The sequence below is a fragment of the Chelon labrosus genome, assembly GCF_963514085.1.
Source record: "Chelon labrosus genome assembly, chromosome: 3".
Taxonomy (NCBI): Eukaryota; Metazoa; Chordata; class Actinopteri; order Mugiliformes; family Mugilidae; genus Chelon; species Chelon labrosus.
Genome location: NC_140339.1, coordinates 17,753,511 through 17,775,916, shown reverse-complemented (window position 1 = coordinate 17,775,916; position 22,406 = coordinate 17,753,511). Strand labels below are relative to the sequence as shown.

Sequence of the window (22,406 nt, the reverse complement as noted above, 5' to 3'; positions counted from 1 at the left end):
GATTCACACCTTTGTTGAAGCTGTCCTTTATTAATTAAAATTTCATTTTGCTATCATTACTCAGTGGGAGAATACAAAAAGGATTATCATCTTAATACTGCCATCCTGCCAACACACGGACAAGTCTGATGTTTGTACATGTTAGAACAAAGCTAAATGAGGCTGATATTAGCACAATATAAATTACGTTTCAATTGAAATCTGAAGAAGGTTCCGGATTCCAATCCAGGCCGACTGGGACCTTTCTGTGTGGAGGTTGCATGTTCTCCCTGTGTCTGCGTGGGTTCTCTCCGGGTACTCCGTCTTCCTCCCACCGTCCAGAGACATACTCGTTAGGTTCATTGGTGTTTCTAAATTGGCCGTAGGTGTGCATATGAGTGTGAATGGTTGTTTGTCTCTCTGTGTTAGCCCCGTGATCGACTGGCGACCTGTCCAGGGTGTACCCCGCCTCTCGTCTGATGATAGGATAGGCTCCAGCCACCCCGTGACCCTTCACAGGACAAGCGGTTACAGAAGATGAATGAATGAATTGAAGTCTGATTATGTTCAACAAATTTTGACAATCTTTTATTTATCTTTTCCGCCTTTCAGTTTTGTGTCATCTATTCGTAAGGCCATTAAAGTCACGTTCAACCTTCCCGTGAGCGTAGTGTCCTGCTTTTGAGTCCTCCATCTCTGGACATTGTCCTTGGTCTGTGTTAAGGATTAGCTGTGAACATGTTTTGAGTTTCCTGTTTTATTTTGAAAAGTTCTTCCTTGTTTTCCTGTTTAGTGTAACTCCCTGTGCTTTCCCCTTTTGATTGTTCCATTGGTTTCTCCTTGTGTGCTCCACCCTCATTAGTTTCACCTGTGTCTCGTTACCCCTCTGCCCACGTGTGTGTGTGTGTAGCCCTGCTTTTCCCTTTGTTCTCTGTCGTGGCGTCTGTTTTCCTTCCCATACATGCTGTTTCTCTGTTAGCTACCCCTCAACTGTTTTTCCTCCCGTGCTGTCTGTAATTTTGGTCCTGTAATCTTTCCCTTGTATTCCTTCCGTGTTCACGTCTCATTTTGGTTTTGCTCTGTTTGGATTTTCCTGCCATCTCTGCGGTGCTTTTTGTTACCGTTTCATTTTCATTAAAGTCATTTTGTTTCTTTCTCCTGCCTCATCTCCTGGTTGTCCTGCATTTGGGTCCTACCTCACCACCACCATACCGTGACAGACATTGTGACACATGTCTTTTTTTAACCTGGTCCTGTCAATCAGTAATCGCGTTATTGCTTCGGTTTGCCAAACAAATAGCCCAGATTATGATGACTGCATACTAAATTACTGTAGTTGAAAAGGCACTTATCAAATTTAAATTTGTAAAGACCAACCTTTGCTTCTTAACATCTGTGTACTGGTCTGTCAATCAGTAATCGTATTGTTGCTTTTGTTTGCCAACACATTGGCCCAGTTACTGACTTCCTGTACAGGCCTGCACTAGGTATTAGGGCATTCTTAAGACTGTGTTAGTGCCTCCCCTCCCAATTGTATAGACTTGCCAAGTAGTGGTGTTGTGCCACACATTCTGTTCCTGGGTGGAGAAACAACACCGTCTACAGTAAGTAGAAACTGCACATACATACATATGCTGAATAATGTTAATGTAATATGCAGGATATCTATGCAGATCAGTCAGTGGATGAATGTTTGTCAAAATGCAGCTGAAGTTTGTTGATCACATTCAGACAAATTAGGTTAATTATTTTAAATGATCACAGTAAATTAGAAATGCCAAGATTCTGAATATTGTTTTCATTTATCAATTGACTTTCCATTGATCTCATTTCAGATGAGGCTCATCTATTGCTGCAGTGCTTTGCTTCTGCTCATCCTTATGCCCAAAGTCTGTCAAGGTGGCAACATCTTGGTCGTTCCAGCTGAAGGCAGCCACTGGGTAAACATGGATATTCTGCTTCAAGCTTTGCACTCCAGAGGACACAATATAACTATTGTGCGCTCCAGCAAAAGTTGGTACATCAAGGAAAACTCCTCTTATTACAAAGCTGTTACAGTTCCAGTGGAGAGGAGTTTAGATCAGAAGATGATCACAAAATTGGTATCTGAAATGATAGAATTTGAACGAGGCAGTTTATCCTTCCTTGAACTTTTCCACATGCTTGTAGGGATGACTGGCAAAGCTGTTGACGCACACCAAGTTGTGGCTGAATTTGTAACAGCGATGATGGATGACAAGAAATTTATAAATAGCTTGATAGACAGCAAGTTTGATCTGGTACTCACTGACCCCTGCTGGGGCGGTGGAGTCATTTTGGCCAAATATTTGAACCTTCCTCTGGTTTATAATGTTCGCTGGCTATTATCTGGAGAGGCTCATCTTGCCATTGCTCCTTCACCCATATCCTACATTCCTGTTACAGGATCTGGATACAGTGATAAAATGAGCTTCTTTGAGAGAGTTAAAAACATGGTTTTTCATCTGATGTCTCAATCGCAAAATCACAAGATTATCAAAGAAGTGTATCAGAAATTATGTGATAAATACCTTGGACCTGATATTGAATATAACCAGTTAATGATTGATGCAGACATTTGGCTGATGAGAGTGGACTTTGTGTTTGAGTTCCCTCGTCCCACCATGCCTAACGTTGTGTACATGGGAGGGTTCCAGTGTAAACCTGCTAAACCTCTACCTCAACACTTGGAGGAGTTTGTTCAGAGTTCTGGAGAGCATGGAGTCATCATCATGTCTCTGGGGACTTTAGTAGGTGAACTTCCTGCTGACTTGGCAAATGAGATCGCTGCTACTTTTGCCAAATTACCCCAGAAAGTAATCTGGAAGTATAGTGGTGACAGGCCAGTCACTCTGGGTAACAACACCTTACTGGTTGACTGGATGCCACAGAATGACCTTTTAGGACACCCTAAGATCAAACTATTTGTTGCTCATGGAGGAACAAACGGAGTCCAAGAAGCTATTTATCATGGAGTTCCAGTTGTTGGCATCCCTGTGTTTTTTGACCAACACGACAACCTGCTCCGTCTGAAAGAGAGAGGAGGAGCTAAGATTCTCACATTAGCTACAGTGGACAAAGACGACAACTTCCTGAAGGCCATACAGGAAGTCCTGAACGAGCCATCCTACAGGATGAACATGCAGAGACTGTCCAGGCTGCACAAAGATCAGCCAATAACACCACTGGAGAACGCCCTCTTCTGGATAGAGTTTGTTATGAGACACAAAGGTGCAGCTCACCTGAAAGCAGAGTCATACAGAATGCCCTGGTATTCGTACCACTCTGTAGACGTAGCTCTCTTCTTGGCTGGAGCTGTGTTGGTCATGGTTGTAACTATTTTCATTTTCATTAGGTGTTTATACACTGCAATGTGTAAATATAAAGTGAAACGTGACTAATGAATCAGCTGATATACTGTACAGTATGTGTGTAAAATTAAATTAAATTCCTACTGTCTTTGAAGAAATATTTTACTTGGGATTATCACATTTAATGCAGCATTTTTCTACAGCTGAGCAATGGCATTAGTGACACTCCTCTTTATTCTAGACTTGTTGCACCTAAAATAAAATGAACCTGTTGTAACGAATTGGATTATTATTCAGGAGTCAGTGTATTCATCAGTAATATTTAAGAGTTTGCATTTCCATCCAAAGATACTGTACTGATAATGTCAGGAGGTAGCAGCTCACAATAACAGTATATTTTATAGCTGAAGGTGAAATCTTTGTATTATGTTGTCATCTGGTGTTGGTGTGGCTACCTGAGTTGAATAGCAAAATATATAAGTAATGGTGGCACAGTGGTGTGGTGATTAGCACTGATGCCTCAGAGTAAGAAGGTTTGATTTGAATCCACTGGCTGAATGTGTCTGTCTCACTGATGTGTCTTTGATTCACACCTTTGTTGAAGCTGTCCTTTATTAATTAAAATTTCATTTTGCTATCATTACTCAGTGGGAGAATACAAAAAGGATTATCATCTTAATACTGCCATCCTGCCAACACACGGACAAGTCTGATGTTTGTACATGTTAGAACAAAGCTAAATGAGGCTGATATTAGCACAATATAAATTACGTTTCAACTGAAGTCTGAAGAAGGTTCCGGATTCCAATGCAGGCCGACTGGGGCCTTTCTGTGTGGAGGTTGCATGTTCTTCTTGTGTCTGCGTGGGTTCTGTCCGGGTACTCCGTCTTCCCTTTCCACCGTCCAGAGACATACTCGTTGGTTTCACTGGTGTTTCTAAATTGGCCGTAGGTGTGCATATGAGTGTGAATGGTTGTTTGTCTCCCTGTGTTAGCCCTGTGAAAGACTGGTGACCTGTCCAGGGTGTACCCCGCCTCTCGCCCGATGACAGCCGGGATAGGCTCCAGCCACCCCGTGACCCTTCACAGGACAAGCGGTTACAGAAGATGAATGAATGAATTGAAGTCTGATTATGTTCAACAAATTTCGACAATCTTTTCTTTATCTTTTCCTCCTTTCAGTTTTGTGTCATCTATTCGTAAGGCCATTAAAGTCACGTTCAACCTTCCCGTGAGCGTAGTGTCCTGCTTTTGAGTCCTCCATCTCTGGACATTGTCCTTGGTCTGTGTTAAGGATTAGCTGTGAACATTTTTTGAGTTTCCTGTTTTATTTTGAAAAGTTCTTCCTTGTTTTCCTGTTTAGTGTAACTCCCTGTGCTTTCCCCTTTTGATTGTTCCATTGGTTTCTCCTTGTGTGCTCCACCCTCATTAGTTTCACCTGTGTCTCGTTACCCCTCTGCCCACGTGTGTGTGTGTGTGTGTGTGTGTGTGTGTGTGTGTGTGTGTGTGTGTAGCCCTGCTTTTCCCTTTTGTCGTGTCGTCTGTATTCCTTCCCATACATGCTGTTTCTCTGTTAGCTACCCCTCAACTGTTTTTCCTCCCATGCTGTCTGTAACTTTGGTCCTGTAATCTTTCCCTTGTATTCCTTCCGTGTTCACGTCTCATTTTGGTTTTGCTCTGTTTGGATTTTCCTGCCATCTCTGCGGTGCTTTTTGTTACCGTTTCATTTTCATTAAAGACATTTTGTTTCTTACTCCTGCCTCATCTCCTGGTTGTCCTGCATTTGGGTCCTACCTCACCACCACCATACCGTGACAGACATTGTGACACATGTCTTTTTTTAACCTGGTCCTGTCAATCAGTAATCGCGTTATTGCTTCTGTTTGCCAAACAAATAGCCCAGATTATGATGACTGCATACTAAATTACTGTAGTTGAAAAGGCACTTATCAAATTTAAATTTGTAAAGACCAACCTTTGCTTCTTAACATCTGTGTACTGGTCTGTCAATCAGTAATCGTATTATTGCTTTTGTTTGCCAACACATTGGCTCAGTTACTGACTTCCTGTACAGGCCTGCACTAGGTATTAGGGCATTCTTAAGACTGTGTTAGTGCCTCCCCTCCCAATTGTATAGACTTGCCAGGTAGTGGTGTTGTGCCACACATTCTGTTCCTGGGTGGAGAAACAACACCGTCTACAGTAAGTAGAAACTGCACATACATACATATGCTGAATAATGTTAATGTAATATGCAGGATATCTATGCAGATCAGTCAGTGGATGAATGTTTGTCAAAATGCAGCTGAAGTTTGTTGATCACATTCAGACAAATTAGGTTAATTATTTTAAATGATCACAGTAAATTAGAAATGCCAAGATTCTGAATATTGTTTTCATTTATCAATTGACTTTCCGTTGATCTCATTTCAGATGAGGCTCATCTATTGCTGCAGTGCTTTGCTTCTGCTCATCCTTATCCCCAGAGCCTGTCAAGGTGGCAACATCTTGGTCGTTCCAACTGAAGGCAGCCACTGGATAAACATGGATATTCTGCTTCAAGCTTTGCACTCCAGAGGACACAATATAACTATTGTGCGCTCCAGCAAAAGTTGGTACATCAAGGAAAACTCCTCTTATTACAAAGCTGTTACAGTTCCAGTGGAGAGGAGTTTAGATCAGAAGATGATCACAAAATTGGTATCTGATGTAATAGAATTTGAACGAGGCAGTTTATCCTTCCTTAGACTTTTCCACATGTTTGTAGGGATGACTGGCACAGCTGTTGACGCACACAAAGCTGTGGCTGAATTTGTAACAGCAATGATAGATGACAAGAAATTTATAAATAGCTTGATAGACGGCAAGTTTGATCTGGTACTCACTGACCCCTGCTGGGGTAATGGAGTCATTTTGGCCAAATATTTGAACCTTCCTCTGGTTTATAATGTTCGCTGGCTATTAGCTGGAGAGGCTCATCTTGCCATTGCTCCTTCACCCCTGTCCTACATTCCTGTTACAGGATCTGGATACAGTGATAAGATGAGCTTCTTTGAGAGAGTTAAAAACATGATTTTTCATCTGATGTCTCAATCGCAAAATAACATGATTATCAAAGAAGTGTATCAGAAATTATGTGATAAATACCTTGGACCTGATATTGACTACAACCAGTTAATGATTGATGCTGACATTTGGCTGATGAGAGTGGACTTTGTGTTTGAGTTCCCTCGTCCCACCATGCCTAACGTTGTGTACATGGGAGGGTTCCAGTGTAAACCTGCTAAACCTCTACCTCAACACTTGGAGGAGTTTGTTCAGAGTTCTGGAGAGCATGGAGTCATCATCATGTCTCTGGGGACTTTTGTAGGTGAACTTCCTGCTGACTTGGCAAATGAGATCGCTGCTACTTTTGCCAAATTACCCCAGAAAGTAATCTGGAAGTATCGTGGTGACAGACCAACCACTCTGGGTAACAACACCTTACTGGTTGACTGGATGCCACAGAATGACCTTTTAGGACACCCTCAGATCAAACTATTTGTTGCTCATGGAGGAACAAACGGAGTCCAAGAAGCTATTTATCATGGAGTTCCAGTTGTTGGCATCCCTGTGTTTTTTGACCAATACGACAACCTGCTCCGTCTCAAAGAGAGAGGAGGAGCTAAGATTCTTAGATTAGGTACAGTGGACAAAGACGACAACTTCCTGAAGGCCATACAGGAAGTCCTGAACGAGCCATCCTATAGGATGAACATGCAGAGACTGTCCAGGCTGCACAAAGATCAGCCAATAGCACCACTGGAGAACGCCCTCTTCTGGATAGAGTTTGTTATGAGACACAAAGGTGCAGCTCACCTGAAAGCAGAGTCATACAGAATGCCCTGGTATTCGTACCACTCTGTAGACGTAGCTCTCTTCTTGGCTGGAGCTGTGTTGGTCATGGTTGTAACTATTTTCATTTTCATTAGGTGTTTATACACTGCGATGTGTAAATATAAAGTGAAACGTGACTAATGAATCAGCTGATATACTGTACAGTATGTGTGTAAAATTAAATGAAATTCCTACTGTCTTTGAAGAAATATTTTACTTGGGATTATCACATTTAATGCAGCATTTTTCTACAGTTGAGCAATGGTATTAGTGACACTCCTCTTTATTCTAGACTTGTTGCACCTAAAATGAAATGAACCTGTTGTAACAAACTGGATTATTATTCAGGAGTCAGTGTATTCATCAGTAATATTTAAGAGTTTGCATTTCCATCCAAAGATACTGTACTGATAATGTCAGGATGTAGCTGCTCACAATAACAGTATATTTTGTAGCTGAAGGTGAAATCTTTGCATTATGTTGTCATCTGGTGTTGGTGTGGCTACCTGAGTTAAATAGCAAAATATACAGTGGTATGCAAAAGTTTGGGCACCCCTCTAAGATTTCATGATAATTTGCTCTAACTTTATAAAAGAAGATCACAGCAACAAGATTTGATTTCCTACAGAGATGTAGACATTTGAGTGTTTTCCAGACCAAAATTCTCAGAGTAGCATTACATAGTTTTATTATGATAAATTAAAATCTAAAAAATGGTATGTGCAAAAGTTTGGGCACCCTTTTAATCACATTGATTTCAAGACCTGTAGGGATTTATAGCTGACAGGTTGCAGCACAAAATTGCTTTGACTAGCTTGTGAGACCTTCACTTACAAAGACAGGTGGAACCAATCATGAAAAAGGCTATTTAACAGAGGCAATTGATGGCTGTGCTTGTCCTAGGTTCTTTTTTAGAGTGTGGCAACATGGGGGCATCGAAAGAACTCTCCACTGACCAAAAAACTAACATAATTCATTATCATGAATTAGGAGAAGGGTACAAGAAATTATCAAGAAGGTTTGGACTGTCTGTCTCCACAGTCAGAAATGTGGTGCAGAAATGGAAGGCCACAAGAACAGTCCTTGTGAAGGAAAGATGTGGAAGGCCAAAAAAATACTGGAAAGGCACAGGCGAAGGATGGTTAGAATGGTCACAGACAAGCCACAGACCACCTCCAGAGAACTACAAGAACATCTGGCTACTGATGGTGTAGTTGTTCATCGTTCCACAATCCAGCGTACTTTGCACCAGGAAAAGCTCTTTGGAAGGCTGATGCACAAAAAGCCTTTCCTGAGTCTTCGTCACAAGAAGAGTCGCATGAGGTATGCAAAAGCACATCTGGACAAGCCAGAAGCATTTTGGAAAAAAATACTGTGGTCAGATGAGACTAAGATAGAGTTATTTGGTCAGAACAAGAGGAGGTATGCATGGCGAAAAAAACACACTGAATTCCATGAGAAGAACTTATTGCCTACTGTGAAATTTGGTGGAGGGTCCATCATGTTATGGGGCTGTGTGGCTAGCACAGGGACTGAAAACCTTGTTGAAGTTGAGGGCCACATGAATTCCTCTCAGTATCAGCAGATTCTTGACAAGAATCTGTCGCAAAGTTGAAGCTACGCCGGGGTTGGATTTTTCAGCAGGACAATGATCCTAAGCACTGTTCAAAATCCACCAAGGAATTCATGCAGAAGCACAAGTACAATCTTCTGGAATGGCCATCCCAGTCCCCAGACCTTAACATCATTGAAAATGTATGGATTGATTTGAAGCAGGCTGTTTACGCATGGAAGCCAAGAAACCTGACTGAACTGGAGGCGTTTTGTATGGAGGAATGGGCCAAACTACCACCTGCCAGACTTCAGGGACTTGTCTGTGGCTATAGGAGGCATCTACAGGCTGTTCTTGCGGCAAAAGGAGGCTCTACTAAATATTAATGGAATTATTTCTTTGGGGTACCCAAATTTATGCACATGCCTATTTTTGTTTAAATACACATAAAAATGTTTCTGTTGGACCAATGAAAGTGATTTCACTACTGAGATGTTTCAGTTTCCATAAGGTATAACATATGTTAAAATAAAGTTGCTGCTTCAAAAGCTCAGCAAGTGACAAACCGATGCAATGATTTTCCTAAGGGGTGCCCAAACTTTTGCATACCACTGTATAAGTAATGGTGGCTCAGTGGTGTGGTGATTAGCACTGATGCCTCAGAGCAAGAAGGTTTGATTTGAATCCACTGGCTGAATGTGTCTGTCTCACTGATGTGTCTTTGATTCACACCTTTGTTGAAGCTGTCCTTTATTAATTAAAATTTCATTTTGAAATCATGACTCAGTGGGAGAATACAAAAAGGATTATCATCTTAATACTGCCATCCTGCCAACACACGGACAAGTCTGATGTTTGTACCTTTTAGAACACAGCTAAATGAGGCTGATATTAGCACAATATAAATTACGTTTCAATTGAAATCTGAAGAAGGTTCCGGATTCCAATCCAGACCGACTGGGGCCTTTCTGTGTGGAGGTTGCATGTTCTTCTTGTGTCTGCGTGGGTTCTCTCCGGGTACTCCGTCTTCCTCCCACCGTCCAGAGACGTACTCGTTAGGTTCATTGGTGTTTCTAAATTGGCCGTAGGTGTGCATATGAGTGTGAATGGTTGTTTGTCTCCCTGTGTTAGCCCTGTGAAAGACTGGTGACCTGTCCAGGGTGTACCCCGCCTCTTGCCCGATGACAGCCGGGATAGGCTCCAGCCACCCCGTGACCCTTCACAGAACAAGCGGTTACAGAAGATGAATGAATGAATTGAAGTCTGATTATGTTCAACAAATTTCGACAATCTTTTCTTTATCTTTTCCTCCTTTCAGTTTTGTGTCATCTATTCGTAAGGCCATTAAAGTCACGTTCAACCTTCCCGTGAGCGTACTGTCCTGCTTTTGAGTCCTCCATCTCTGGACATTGTCCTTGGTCTGTGTTAAGGATTAGCTGTGAACATGTTTTGAGTTTCCTGTTTTATTTTGAAAAGTTCTTCCTTGTTTTCCTGTTTAGTGTAACTCCCTGTGCTTTCCCCTTTTGATTGTTCCATTGGTTTCTCCTTGTGTGCTCCACCCTCATTAGTTTCACCTGTGTCTCGTTACCCCTCTGCCCACGTGTGTGTGTGTGTGTGTAGCCCTGCTTTTCCCTTTTGTCGTGTCGTCTGTATTCCTTCCCATACATGCTGTTTCTCTGTTAGCTACCCCTCAACTGTTTTTCCTCCCGTGCTGTCTGTAACTTTGGTCCTGTAATCTTTCCCTTGTATTCCTTCCGTGTTCACGTCTCATTTTGGTTTTGCTCTGTTTGGATTTTCCTGCCATCTCTGCAGTGCTTTTTGTTACCATTTCATTTTCATTAAAGTCATTTTGTTTCTTACTCCTGCCTCATCTCCTGGTTGTCCTGCGTTTGGGTCCTACCTCACCACCACCATACCGTGACAAACATTGTGACACATGTCTTTTTTTAACCTGGTCCTGTCAATCAGTAATCGCGTTATTGCTTCGGTTTGCCAAACAAATAGCCCAGATTATGATGACTGCATACTAAATTACTGTAGTTGAAAAGGCACTTATCAAGTATAAATTTGTAAAGACCAACCTTTGCTTCTTAACATCTGTGTACTGGTCTGTCAATCAGTAATCGTATTATTGCTTTTGTTTGCCAACACATTGGCCCAGTTACTGACTTCCTGTACAGGCCTACAGGCCTATTAGGGCATTCTTAAGACTGTGTTAGTGCCTCCCCTCCCAATTGTATAGACTTGCCAGGTAGTGGTGTTGTGCCACACATTCTGTTCCTGGGTGGAGAAACAACACAGTCTACAGTAAGTAGAAACTGCGCATACATACATATGCTGAATAATGTTAGTGTAATATGCAGGATATCTATGCAGATCAGTCAGTGGATGAATGTTTGTCAAAATGCAGCTGAAGTTTGTTGATCACATTCAGACAAATTAGGTTAATTATTTTAAATGATCACAGTTCATTAGAAATGCCAAGATTCTGAATATTGTTTTCATTTATCAATTGACTTTCCATTGATCTCATTTCAGATGAGGCTCATCTATTGCTGCAGTGCTTTGCTTCTGCTCATCCTTATCCCCAGAGCCTGTCAAGGTGGCAACATCTTGGTCGTTCCAACTGAAGGCAGCCACTGGATAAACATGGATATTCTGCTTCAAGCTTTGCACTCCAGAGGACACAATATAACTATTGTGCGCTCCAGCAAAAGTTGGTACATCAAGGAAAACTCCTCTTATTACAAAGCTGTTACAGTTCCAGTGGAGAGGAGTTTAGATCAGAAGATGATCACAACATTGGTGTCTGATGTAATAGAATTTGAACGAGGCAGTTTATCCTTCCTTAGACTTTTCCACATGTTTGTAGGGATGACTGGCACAGCTGTTGACGTGCACCAAGCTGTGGCTGAATTTGTAACAGCAATGATAGATGACAAGAAAATTATAAATAGCTTGATAGACAGCAAGTTTGATCTGGTACTCACTGACCCCTGCTGGGGTAATGGAGTCATTTTGGCCAAATATTTGAACCTTCCTCTGGTTTATAATGTTCGCTGGCTAATAGCTGGAGAGGCTCATCTTGCCATTGCTCCTTCACCCATATCCTACATTCCTGTTACAGGATCTGGATACAGTGACAAGATGAGCTTCCTTACAAAGGTTAAAAACATGGTTTTTCATCTGATGTCTCAATCGCAAAATAACATGATTATCAAAGAAGTGTATCAGAAATTATGTGATAAATACCTTGGACCTGATATTGACTATAACCAGGTAATGATTGATGCAGACATTTGGCTCATGAGAGCGGACTTTGTGTTTGAGTTCCCTCGTCCCACCATGCCTAACGTTGTGTACATGGGAGGGTTCCAGTGTAAACCTGCTAAACCTCTACCTCAACACTTGGAGGAGTTTGTTCAGAGTTCTGGAGAGCATGGAGTCATCATCATGTCTCTGGGGACTTTTGTAGGTGAACTTCCTGCTGACTTGGCAAATGAAATCGCAGCTACTTTTGCCAGATTACCTCAGAAAGTAATCTGGAAGTATAGTGGTGACAGACCAACCACTCTGGGTAACAACACCTTACTGGTTGACTGGATGCCACAGAATGACCTTTTAGGACACCCTCAGATCAAACTATTTGTTGCTCATGGAGGAACAAACGGAGTCCAAGAAGCTATTTATCATGGAGTTCCAGTTGTTGGCATCCCTGTGTTTTTTGACCAATACGACAACCTGCTCCGTCTGAAAGAGAGAGGAGGAGCAAAGATTCTTAGATTAGCTATAGTGGACAAAGACGACAACTTCCTGAAGGCCATACAGGAAGTCCTGAACGAGCCATCCTACAGGATGAACATGCAGAGACTGTCCAGGCTGCACAAAGATCAGCCAATAACACCACTGGAGAATGCCCTCTTCTGGATAGAGTTTGTTATGAGACACAAAGGTGCAGCTCACCTGAAAGCAGAGTCGTACAGAATGCCCTGGTATTCGTACCACTCTGTAGACGTAGCTCTCTTCTTGGCTGGAGCTGTGTTGGTCATGGTTGTAACTATTTTCGTCTTTATTAGGTGTTTATACACTGCAATGTGTAAATATAAAGTGAAACGTGACTAATGAATCAAGTGAAATAATCAGAATCAAAATATGATCATGCATACATTGGTTCAACAGACATCGTCACAACCCAAAATAAAATGGGTTTAAAATAGTAATGAAAGTATACAGAAAACAACCAGGGAACGAACCCATGTTCACCGTATTAAGAATAGGAGAATGTAGAGGGACTTCTTGTTCTTCTTATTATTTTTTTAAATATCTGTAAGGGTGAAAAGTTGGAATAAAAATGCCAGCAAAAAGCATGTGAGTCTTTTGAATCTAAATACAATGAGCAAATGTGTGACACAAATCAGCAGAGTACACCTTACATCAAACAGAGCACCACTGAGCCTAAAGATCTGGGGGAATCATTGAAAAAATCTGTGCAGATCTAGTTGAATTTAAGTCACATAATCTGATTGCTAGAATAATTATTCTCATGGTTTGCTAATTCTCTAACACCATCTAAATGCAATCCCACACTATCACAGTAACAAGTTGTGTTTGTCTAATAACAATTACCTTTTGTCGTCTCCCACCAGTGGCAGATAGGAGCAGTCTATGTACACTATACTGCCATGATAAAAGACGAAAAGGTTAACATCCATAATGCTCATGTGCTCAGTGATAAAAAAGCCAGAGCAGACTCCTATTAGGGCCATCAACTGAATTTAATATGCACGCTATTCCTTGATTCTTATATCCAGATAGTAAACATACAAGACTGTCAAAACTTTTCAGTTGAATTCAATTGTGTTGATTTCAACTGTGTTCATGTTGCGTCAATAAAAAGAATTTTTCTCTTGGTGCTTCAGAAACCTGGGGCTGTATTCCTAAAGATTCTTCGCTCAAAGAGTTGCTCCTAGTGGCCAAATTGTAAGAAAATTCTTAGAATCATGATCTTTTCTAAGAATTTCCTCTCAAAGTTAAGAGTAAATCCTCGTAAAGACAAAAGGTATTCCTAAAGAATCTTAGCTCTTCAGAGAGCTCCTAAGGTGAGATCTGTTAAGAGCAGGAAGGAGGACTTTTAGGAGGCTGAGGAGTTTCTTAAGCAGAGGAGAAAATGGCTGAAAGAAGAGGCAGGAGAAATATTCTCCAAACACTGAATGACAATCAAGCTTGTTACAATCGCAATATCACTGGAAAAGAAAGTCATCACAACACTGAGGTATTTGGCAACAGGAAAAACGCAAAAATGCAACAATGCAGCAGTGATGACTTGGGGCCAAATCTACCTCTCAAAAATCTTTCTCATTGATCCAGAAGCAAACATCGTTCCTCTGTCCAGTTGAGTTTCCTACTTCATTTCTTCTCAATTGCTGTTCGGTTTGTGGAAAATTTGAACGGCAACCAACACTGCTTCTTCGAGGCCGGTTAGCAATCACAGAAACTGACGAAAGCTGAGCCATTTTACCCTCGTTAATACCAAATGGATGAAGGGCAAAAATGACCAGCATTGGAAAATGAATGGAAGCAAAGAAATAGAACTATCAGCATGTGAATACTGTGCACGTGGGAGTTTTCACACATTTTGTAGGATCATTTTTAAAGTATAGCTTTCTATTTATTTATGTAAAATATTGTAATTCCACAGTCTTCATACAGATTAGATTCTATTATTAAGTCTATTGATCTGACAGTCTATTCTAGGCGAGTTATCACCAAAAGTGTATTTTTATCTAGGTTTTAGGATCAACCAATCACACCTCTTGAAATGATGACTCATACCTCGCGACAGGGTCAACCACACCTCCTCACTAAGATAAGAGTTTCTGTCCATTCCTTGCTCAGAATTTTCTGCAATCACTCCTAAGACTCCTAGCTAGGAATTTTTAGGCTAAGTTAGGAGCTCTCTGAGAGGATTCTCAAAATCTTTAGGAATACGGCCCCAGGTTTTAAGTTCGTCAGCCTTCAGGGCCCCTCCCACTGGTCTAGGGCCCTAAACTGTTGCATGCTGTTCCTGTTGAGGTGATGCATGGGAGACTGGTAATAGAAATAAAATGCAGTATTACTTATAGAGCATCTTTGTGGGTGCACAGTCACCCGAGGCAGAAAGCCATGTCAGTGATAATAGTTTATATTACAGGTGAGCAGGACGGCATAATGTACTGTTTGTACATATTATGCATCATAATCTGGTCAGAGAATTGCACAAAACCATTCCCCCATAGCAAAACTGGTCTTGCCCAGCGATGGGCCACACAAGCCACTTGGCTCACATGCATGAATGAATTGCAGCCCTTTAGTGGCCCACATCTGGCATCCAACATGTGGGCCACATAAGGCCCATAACTCAGCCAAACTGTACAACCAGAGCTGGCCCAAATCTGGCCTTGTTGGACCAAACCATTTTCAGAAGTTGTTCTTGTTATCAGCCTTAATTCAAACATAGCTCAGCAACTTAATTTATGTGCCATATTTGATTGATAGAAATATATAATTCAACAAGTACAGTATTATAAGCAAATGTTTATTTTTTTGTCATGTCAACACAGTACACACCTGGACATTTAACAAATTTAAAAACTGTACATTCTGGTTTCTACACATGTCCATAAACTGGATAACAGGATAAACTGGATTCTCCCCACTCTCAGCGTGAGTTTAAGATGTGGTGCTGTCCATTCCCTGCTTTCTCTTCATCCTCTCCAGTCTGCCACCATCTCTATCTGGAGCCAGATGAAACCATCTTTTGACGGTTGAGTCGATTTCTTGGTCCGTAGCCCAACATGTTACGCGGTTACACCTTACAGCAGCTGAAACATACACACAAAGCACAAATGATTGGAAATTAACATTTTTGTATCATTAGGTAATATGGCTACTGTAATTCTATTAAAACTGATCCTGATGACAATATTCTGTTGTCAGATCTCAAGTGTTTCCCCTACATCTACTCCTTTGTACAAGAAATTTCAATGCATTTTTTTTTTTAAATTTATGTACATGTAAAAACAAGGATTGACAGTTACACAAACTGAGTAGTCCGTATCAATATGTAATCAATAAAAATAACTCTTTAAGACACTTAACAATAGATGTCTGTAGGAAATACTATAAGACTCTTTAAACATAGGTATGACACTACAGGTATAAAGTCCAACTTACCAATAACAACATCTCTTAAGTTTAAGCGCTGGAAACCAATTTTTCCATTGATCCCTCTCATGTTTATATTTCTTGCCAGGGAGTTTGTGATCATCGCATGCATGATCCTCCACACACACTCGCGAATGTCCACCCCACCTTTGAGAGCCAGTGTGTTTACCTGAAATCATGATATCACACATTTATCAATTTCTTTTTGTCAGAGAAATGAATAAAGACACAGAAAAGTTGTTAAACTAATTTTAAGACAAAAAAGGTGCATTTATAGAAGCCATGGAAGTGTGTTCACTGTACATGATATGCCAACATACCAATTGTTGATGAAGTTCAGGGCTACTCTGCAGTTGCTCCTCCAGACTCTGGAGAGAACCAACATCTGGCAGTGGCAACAAGTTTGGATCAAGGCCCATCTCGGCCTCATCAGTGGCTTGCATACCCTGTAGGGTCTTAAACACGATCCTCATTTGCTCCATGATTATTTCCTGATTCGTTAAAATATTACACAAGAGGGCTGTGGATAAAATGAAGAAAGACATATTAGACATAGTATAAAATACATGTTCAGTCTAATGCAATCTAAAGTATATAGCACACAAGATAATAATGCCACTATTCTTAAAGATGATCTGATAATCTGTCCAATCTTAGCAGAGAAAACATGCATCAGTACTCACAAGCTTGCAAGCTGGGTGTCTGCTGTGCCTCACTCCTGGTGCGCCTGGGTGTACGCCTCTCACCGCTGGGTGTGCGCCTGGGTGATTGTCTCTCACTGCTGGGTGCATGCCTCTCACTGCTGGTGCGCCTGGGTGTACGCCTCTCACTTCTGGTGCCCCTGGGTGCATGCCTCTCACTGCTGGGTGCATGCCTCTCACTGCTGGTGCGCCTGGGTGTACGCCTCTCACTGCTGGTGCAGAAAGCCTCAGCATGTACTTCTAGATCCTCAACGTCAAAACCCTGATCATTGATTTGTGTATCGTATTCCTCTGAATCATCAGCACGGACACTCAACTCAGAACTGGCATCCCTCATCCTCGCTTTATTCTGCTCATTTTCAATCAGTTCACGGACTCTTTTTAATGCCCTTCTTCGGGCGTTGCCCCTTTCATTGTACATCCAAGTTCTTTCCATGCCTTTACTGAAGTTAACTGCGCTTCAACCTGAAACAGACAAAGAATAATCCAAATCACTAAATTATCCAATGTATAAAGACAATTTTAGTTTAAATTGAGAATTGATAACTTTTTGGCTTAGCTGTCAAAACATCATTCAATTTTTTATTTCTACGCCCTACACAGGAATCTTCTCTACTTTAACATGGCTAGTCTTTTTTCCACTCTGTACATGGCTGCGCAGACCTCAGTTAAAAACTACATAATACTGTGTAAACACAATTTGCTTGAAAATTATTTATATAAATACTTCATTGAAACCGAAGCAATGCAGCACAGCACAGCACCTTTGTTAAATTTTCACACTGAAATAAATTAGTGTGAATCTCAGACCATGCAGCTAAAATCATCCAGTTCATCCATTCAATAGGTTTATATGGCCTGAGCTTTCAAAGACAAAGGGGAGGACCCCGTTTGTCCCTGTCATCTTTCCCTATGAATGGTGTTCTAACGACCCTTGTCCGTCTGAGGCTCCAGTGTCAAGGTGTGAATGGTGTTGAAACTTCTTGGGGACAGAAGTTAAGGGACAACGTACACGCGATGAAGATAACATCCAAATTTTAGCCAAGAAGACTGATGGTTTGAAAGAGGAGTAAAGGATGCCATCTATGTCAGACTGGAAAAAAACTTCTCTAAACAGAGGAGACGGACTGAGATTTAATCCGACATCCATTTACAATACAGTTTTAACTTCTGTCCCCAAGAACTTTCAACCCCATTCACACCTGGAATCTGGAGCCTGTGATGGACAAGGGTCGTTAGAGCACCATTCATAGGGAAAGAGGACAGGGACAAGCAGTGGCCCGCTCAACGACAGGTAAGTACCCAGCCGTTAATGAAATTAGCTTCACCAGTTTCTGGTTGTCTACACAAACAAGCAGTTTTTAATAGAAGTTCCTAAACCTCACACTTCCCAACAGTCCCTTAGAACTGAAGAAGCTACTCATGAGTTGTGAAACGTCTTCTCAAAAGTCCATAGATGCCTTATTTAAACGCTTTTTCGGATTGAAGCATGATGTAGGCTATCTGTAATTGCCAGGCCAGCAGAAAAAAAAAAACAAAAAACACGCCAATGGTCAGCTAACAGAAGCTATATGGCAGCAGCCCTACTGTTAGTAGGCTACTAGCCGGGGGAAAAAAGTGGAAAAGAAAACGACGCCTGCTAGCGCCCACGACAAAATGTCTGCTATTTTAGGTTCGTCTTTATATCATTTATTCAAAATGAATAAGCAAGTTAAACAGCAAAACAGTGCAGTCCATCCTTTCTTGGGCCGCATTTCGCTAATCGTTAACCACATAGCTAAACATCAGCGCCCTCGTTAACATTCAGGCTAGACTCTAGACACAAATTGTCTTTGTATGCCAACGCATTGTCTCAAAAACAAACGTTATCGTAAATATAAAATTGATTCAGCTCACTTACCACGTCTTTGTTGTCTGTCTCAACGGAGTGCATGGGCAGCAGTCAGCAGCAACACTGGCCACAGGTGGGATTTTATTTGAAGAGGTCAGTGACGTCAGTCACTGCACCGTTACGTATCTTACGGTGAGTGGATATTGATGAATTTGAAAAAGTGGATAGCTGGTTGACCGTTGAAAGTCCGCCGTTACAAGATTTAACTTTCAAATTTCAGTTCAACATATTGTGATATTTGTCCTGCTTCTGTTCAAATCTGTGATGTTAAACAACAACTCACTCAAAAATATCGAAAACTTAATTTTAAGGTTGGAACGAGTCCGGCCTCACATTATGTGGCCCAGAGGTCTAATTTGATATATGGGCCGAATACTACACTCAACAGGTGGCCCATATCTTGTCGGCCAGAGTCAAGACATTGCCACCTTGGACACATCTGGGCCATGTTCGGTTCATATGCCTTCTGCCAGTGCGAAATGCAACCTGTGCCAGCTTCACGCCAAATCTGGGCCAAATGCCACTGCTACGGTGTTTAGATAATGCGCGCTGGATGCAGGTTGATGATGTCAGGGCTGCAGAAGAGAAACATGCAGCTCCGCATTAGTCGTTATGTATAAACGAGTGATTCAAAAACATAAGACACATCCAATTACTTCTAAATCGCACTGATCAGCGCGATCGCTGCTCTTTGCAGACTGATCCAGTCCACTGGGATGCATACTGATCTGTGGCTCAGCTCCTCCCTCCGGAATACAGCTCCGGATTTTTCGGGTTTGACACAGATTAAAACAGTCTAACACAGGGAAACAATACAGATTACAGCGTCTAAAAAGAACTGTTTTGACGGTATGTATACACATATACTGAATTTGAATGGAATTTACTCAATGACTTTTAAGTTCAGTCAGCGGAAGTGTGGTGCCTGAAAATGCGGCTGCCGTGACTATTCGCTGTAGGAACTGTGCTTTTGGAAAGATAATTCATTTAAATGTAAAAGTGTGCGTCAAGGATTAGTATGACATAATAGATTTATAATAATTATCAATCCCGACGAGCGCACAGGCTCATTTTACGTAATGCAGCTACCTTAAAATCATCCAAAATGGAAAATCATGACGGTATGCGCAATATCAAAGAAACGAAATGAGAAATAAACGCAAAACTTTGTAAGACGCATATCAACTGACTGAATTTTTTTTTTTTTTTTAAATTGTTAAATGAGGATATATTTGTGTTTACTTTTCAAACATATTTCACGTCAGTAAAACTATGACTTTTTTCTATTTCAGATGAGGCTCATCTATTGCTGCAGTGCTTTGCTTCTGCTCATCCTTATGCCCAGAGTCTGTCAAGGTGGCAACATCTTGGTCCTTCCCGTTGAAGGCAGCCACTGGATAAACATGGATATTCTGCTTCAAGCTTTGCAGTCCAGAGGACACAATATAACCATCTTGCGTTCAAGCAAAAGTTGGTATATCAAAGAAAACTCCTCTTATTACAATGCAATTACAGTTCCAGTGGAGAAGAGTTTAGATAAATCGTTTGTCAAAAGAATCGTATCTGAGTTAATAGAATTTGAACGAGGGGCTCAACCCTTGATTAGTTTTTTCCACATGGCAGTAGGGATGTTCAGTGTATTTGTTGAAGCACACAAAGGTGTGGCTGAATTTGTAACAGCGATACTAGATGACAATGAATTGATGAGAAACTTGGCAGACCGCAAGTTTGATCTGGTACTCACTGACCCCTGCTGGGGTGGTGGAGACATCTTGGCCAAACGTTTGAATCTTCCTCTGGTTTATAATGTTCGCTGGCTAATAGCTGAAGAGGCTCATCTTGCCATTGCTCCTTCACCCATATCCTACATTCCTATTACAGGATCGGGATCCACTGATAAGATGAGCTTCTTTCAGAGAGTTAAAAACATGGTTTTTCATCTAATAACCCAAACACAAAACCATCTTCTGATCAAAGAAGTATACCAGAAAATGTGTGATAAATACCTTGGACCTGATATTGACTACAACCAGTTAATGATTGATGCTGACATTTGGCTGATGAGAGTGGACTTTGTGTTTGAGTTCCCTCGTCCAACCATGCCTAACGTTGTGTACATGGGAGGGTTCCAGTGTAAACCTGCTAAACCTCTACCTCAACACTTGGAGGAGTTTGTTCAGAGTTCTGGAGAGCATGGAGTCATCATCATGTCTCTGGGGACTTATGTGAATGATCTTCCTCCTGACTTGGCAAATGAGATTGCTGCTACTTTTGCCAAATTACCTCAGAAAGTAATCTGGAAGTATAATGGTGACAGACCATTTACTTTGGGTAACAACACCTTACTGATTGACTGGATGCCACAGAATGACCTTTTAGGACACCCTAAGATCAAACTATTTGTTGCTCATGGAGGAACAAACGGAGTCCAAGAAGCTATTTATCACGGAGTTCCAGTTGTTGGCATCCCTGTGTATTTTGATCAATACAACAACTTGCTCCGTCTGAAAGAGAGAGGAGGAGCAAAGATTCTCACATTAGCTACAGTGGACAAAGACGACAACTTCCTGAAGGCCATAGAGGAAGTCCTGAACAAGCCCTCCTACATGATGAACATGCAGAGACTGTCCAGGCTGCACAGAGATCAGCCAATAACACCACTGGAGAATGCCCTCTTTTGGATAGAGTTTGTTATGAGACACGAAGGTGCAGCTCACCTGAAAGCAGAGTCGTACAGAATGCCCTGGTATTCGTACCACTCTGTAGACGTAGCTCTCTTCTTGGCTGGAGTTGTGTTGGTCATGCTTTTAACTATTTTCATTTTCATTAGGTGTTTATACACAGCGATGTGTAAATATAAAGTGAAACGTGACGAATGAATCAAGCGATATAATCAGAATCAAAATATGATTTATATGTTCATGCATACATTGGTTCAATGACATAGTCACAACAAAGACTATGAAATAAAATGGGTTTTAAATGTTATTGAAACTATACAGAAAAACACCAAGTGAACAAATCAATGTTCACAGTATTAAGAATAGGAGAATGTAAAGAGAATGGTCTCGACAACATGCATAAATGTAATGTAGTGATGTATGCGGGTGGACAGGGTCTGTGTGTGTTTTTTAGGGGCTTCTTGTTCATGAGTCCTTTCAGGGATAGGACTAATTTCCAAATAACTTAAAAAAAAAAAAAAAGAAAAAAGAAAAGTCTGTAAGGGTGGAATAAATATTCCAGCAAAAAGCATCTGAGCCTTTTGAATATTAATACAACGAGATGTGTGACACAAATCAGCAGAATACACCTTACATCAAACAAAGCACCACTGAGCCTAAAGATCTGGGGGTATCATTGAAAAGAATCTGTGCAGATCTCGTTGAATTTAAGTCACATATTCTGATTGCTAGAATAATTACTCTCATGGTTTGCCAATTCTCTAACACCACCTAAATGCAATCACACACTATCACAATAACAAGCGTGTTTGTCTAATGACAATTACCTTTAGTTGTCTCCCATCAGTGGCAGCCAAAAGCAGTCTACATAAACTATACTGCCATGATTAAAGACAAGAAAGAACAACATCCATAATGTAATACTTTTCAGTGAGGTGGGACCCAAACGCAAGACACAGCGGGCTGAGGCAGGAGCTGGAAATAAAATGTATTTAATGAAGACTAAAGAGTAAAAAAAGGCATCTCAGGGATTGCAGGAAAATCCAAGAACGCAAATTAAAAACAGGTAAGAACTAAAACCAAGACAAAAACTGAGGAACATGAAGAAGCACAAGTACAAGAAAAAACAGGGTAATGTAGCAGGACACAGGACAGAGTACAAAGGGAATAGCAGGGCTATATATGGGCAGAGGGG

The 22,406-nt window shown here is 41.2% G+C and overlaps 3 protein-coding genes across 5 annotated transcripts; all 3 read left to right on the top strand.

Annotated features, from left to right (window-relative positions):
• Nucleotides 1-879: 879 nt before the first annotated feature.
• LOC311486007 (UDP-glucuronosyltransferase 2C1-like) lies at nucleotides 880-11,240 on the top strand. Of its 3 annotated transcripts, none has more exons than XM_084541752.1 (2): nucleotides 880-1,919; nucleotides 5,741-11,240. In XM_084541752.1, exons 1-2 carry the CDS (start codon nucleotides 1,815-1,817, stop codon nucleotides 7,322-7,324), a joined length of 1,689 nt encoding a protein of 562 aa, XP_084397878.1. In that variant the 5' UTR covers nucleotides 880-1,814; the 3' UTR covers nucleotides 7,325-11,240. The 3 variants fall into 3 exon arrangements, with proteins under 3 accessions (XP_084397878.1, XP_084397877.1, XP_084397876.1); XM_084541751.1 differs by lacking the exon at nucleotides 5,741-11,240 and having other exon boundaries at nucleotides 1,553-1,583; nucleotides 1,815-5,714; XM_084541750.1 differs by lacking the exon at nucleotides 880-1,919 and adding an exon at nucleotides 3,394-5,509.
• LOC311486008 (UDP-glucuronosyltransferase 2C1-like) lies at nucleotides 11,036-13,225 on the top strand. Its single transcript, XM_084541753.1, has 2 exons — nucleotides 11,036-11,042; nucleotides 11,274-13,225. Exon 2 carries the CDS (start codon nucleotides 11,274-11,276, stop codon nucleotides 12,855-12,857), a length of 1,584 nt encoding a protein of 527 aa, XP_084397879.1. The 5' UTR covers nucleotides 11,036-11,042; the 3' UTR covers nucleotides 12,858-13,225.
• A 5,403-nt stretch (nucleotides 13,226-18,628) lies between these two features.
• Nucleotides 18,629-22,047, top strand: LOC311486006 (UDP-glucuronosyltransferase 2C1-like). Its single transcript, XM_084541749.1, has 2 exons — nucleotides 18,629-19,379; nucleotides 19,823-22,047. Exon 2 carries the CDS (start codon nucleotides 19,823-19,825, stop codon nucleotides 21,407-21,409), a length of 1,587 nt encoding a protein of 528 aa, XP_084397875.1. The 5' UTR covers nucleotides 18,629-19,379; the 3' UTR covers nucleotides 21,410-22,047.
• Nucleotides 22,048-22,406: the final 359 nt, after the last annotated feature.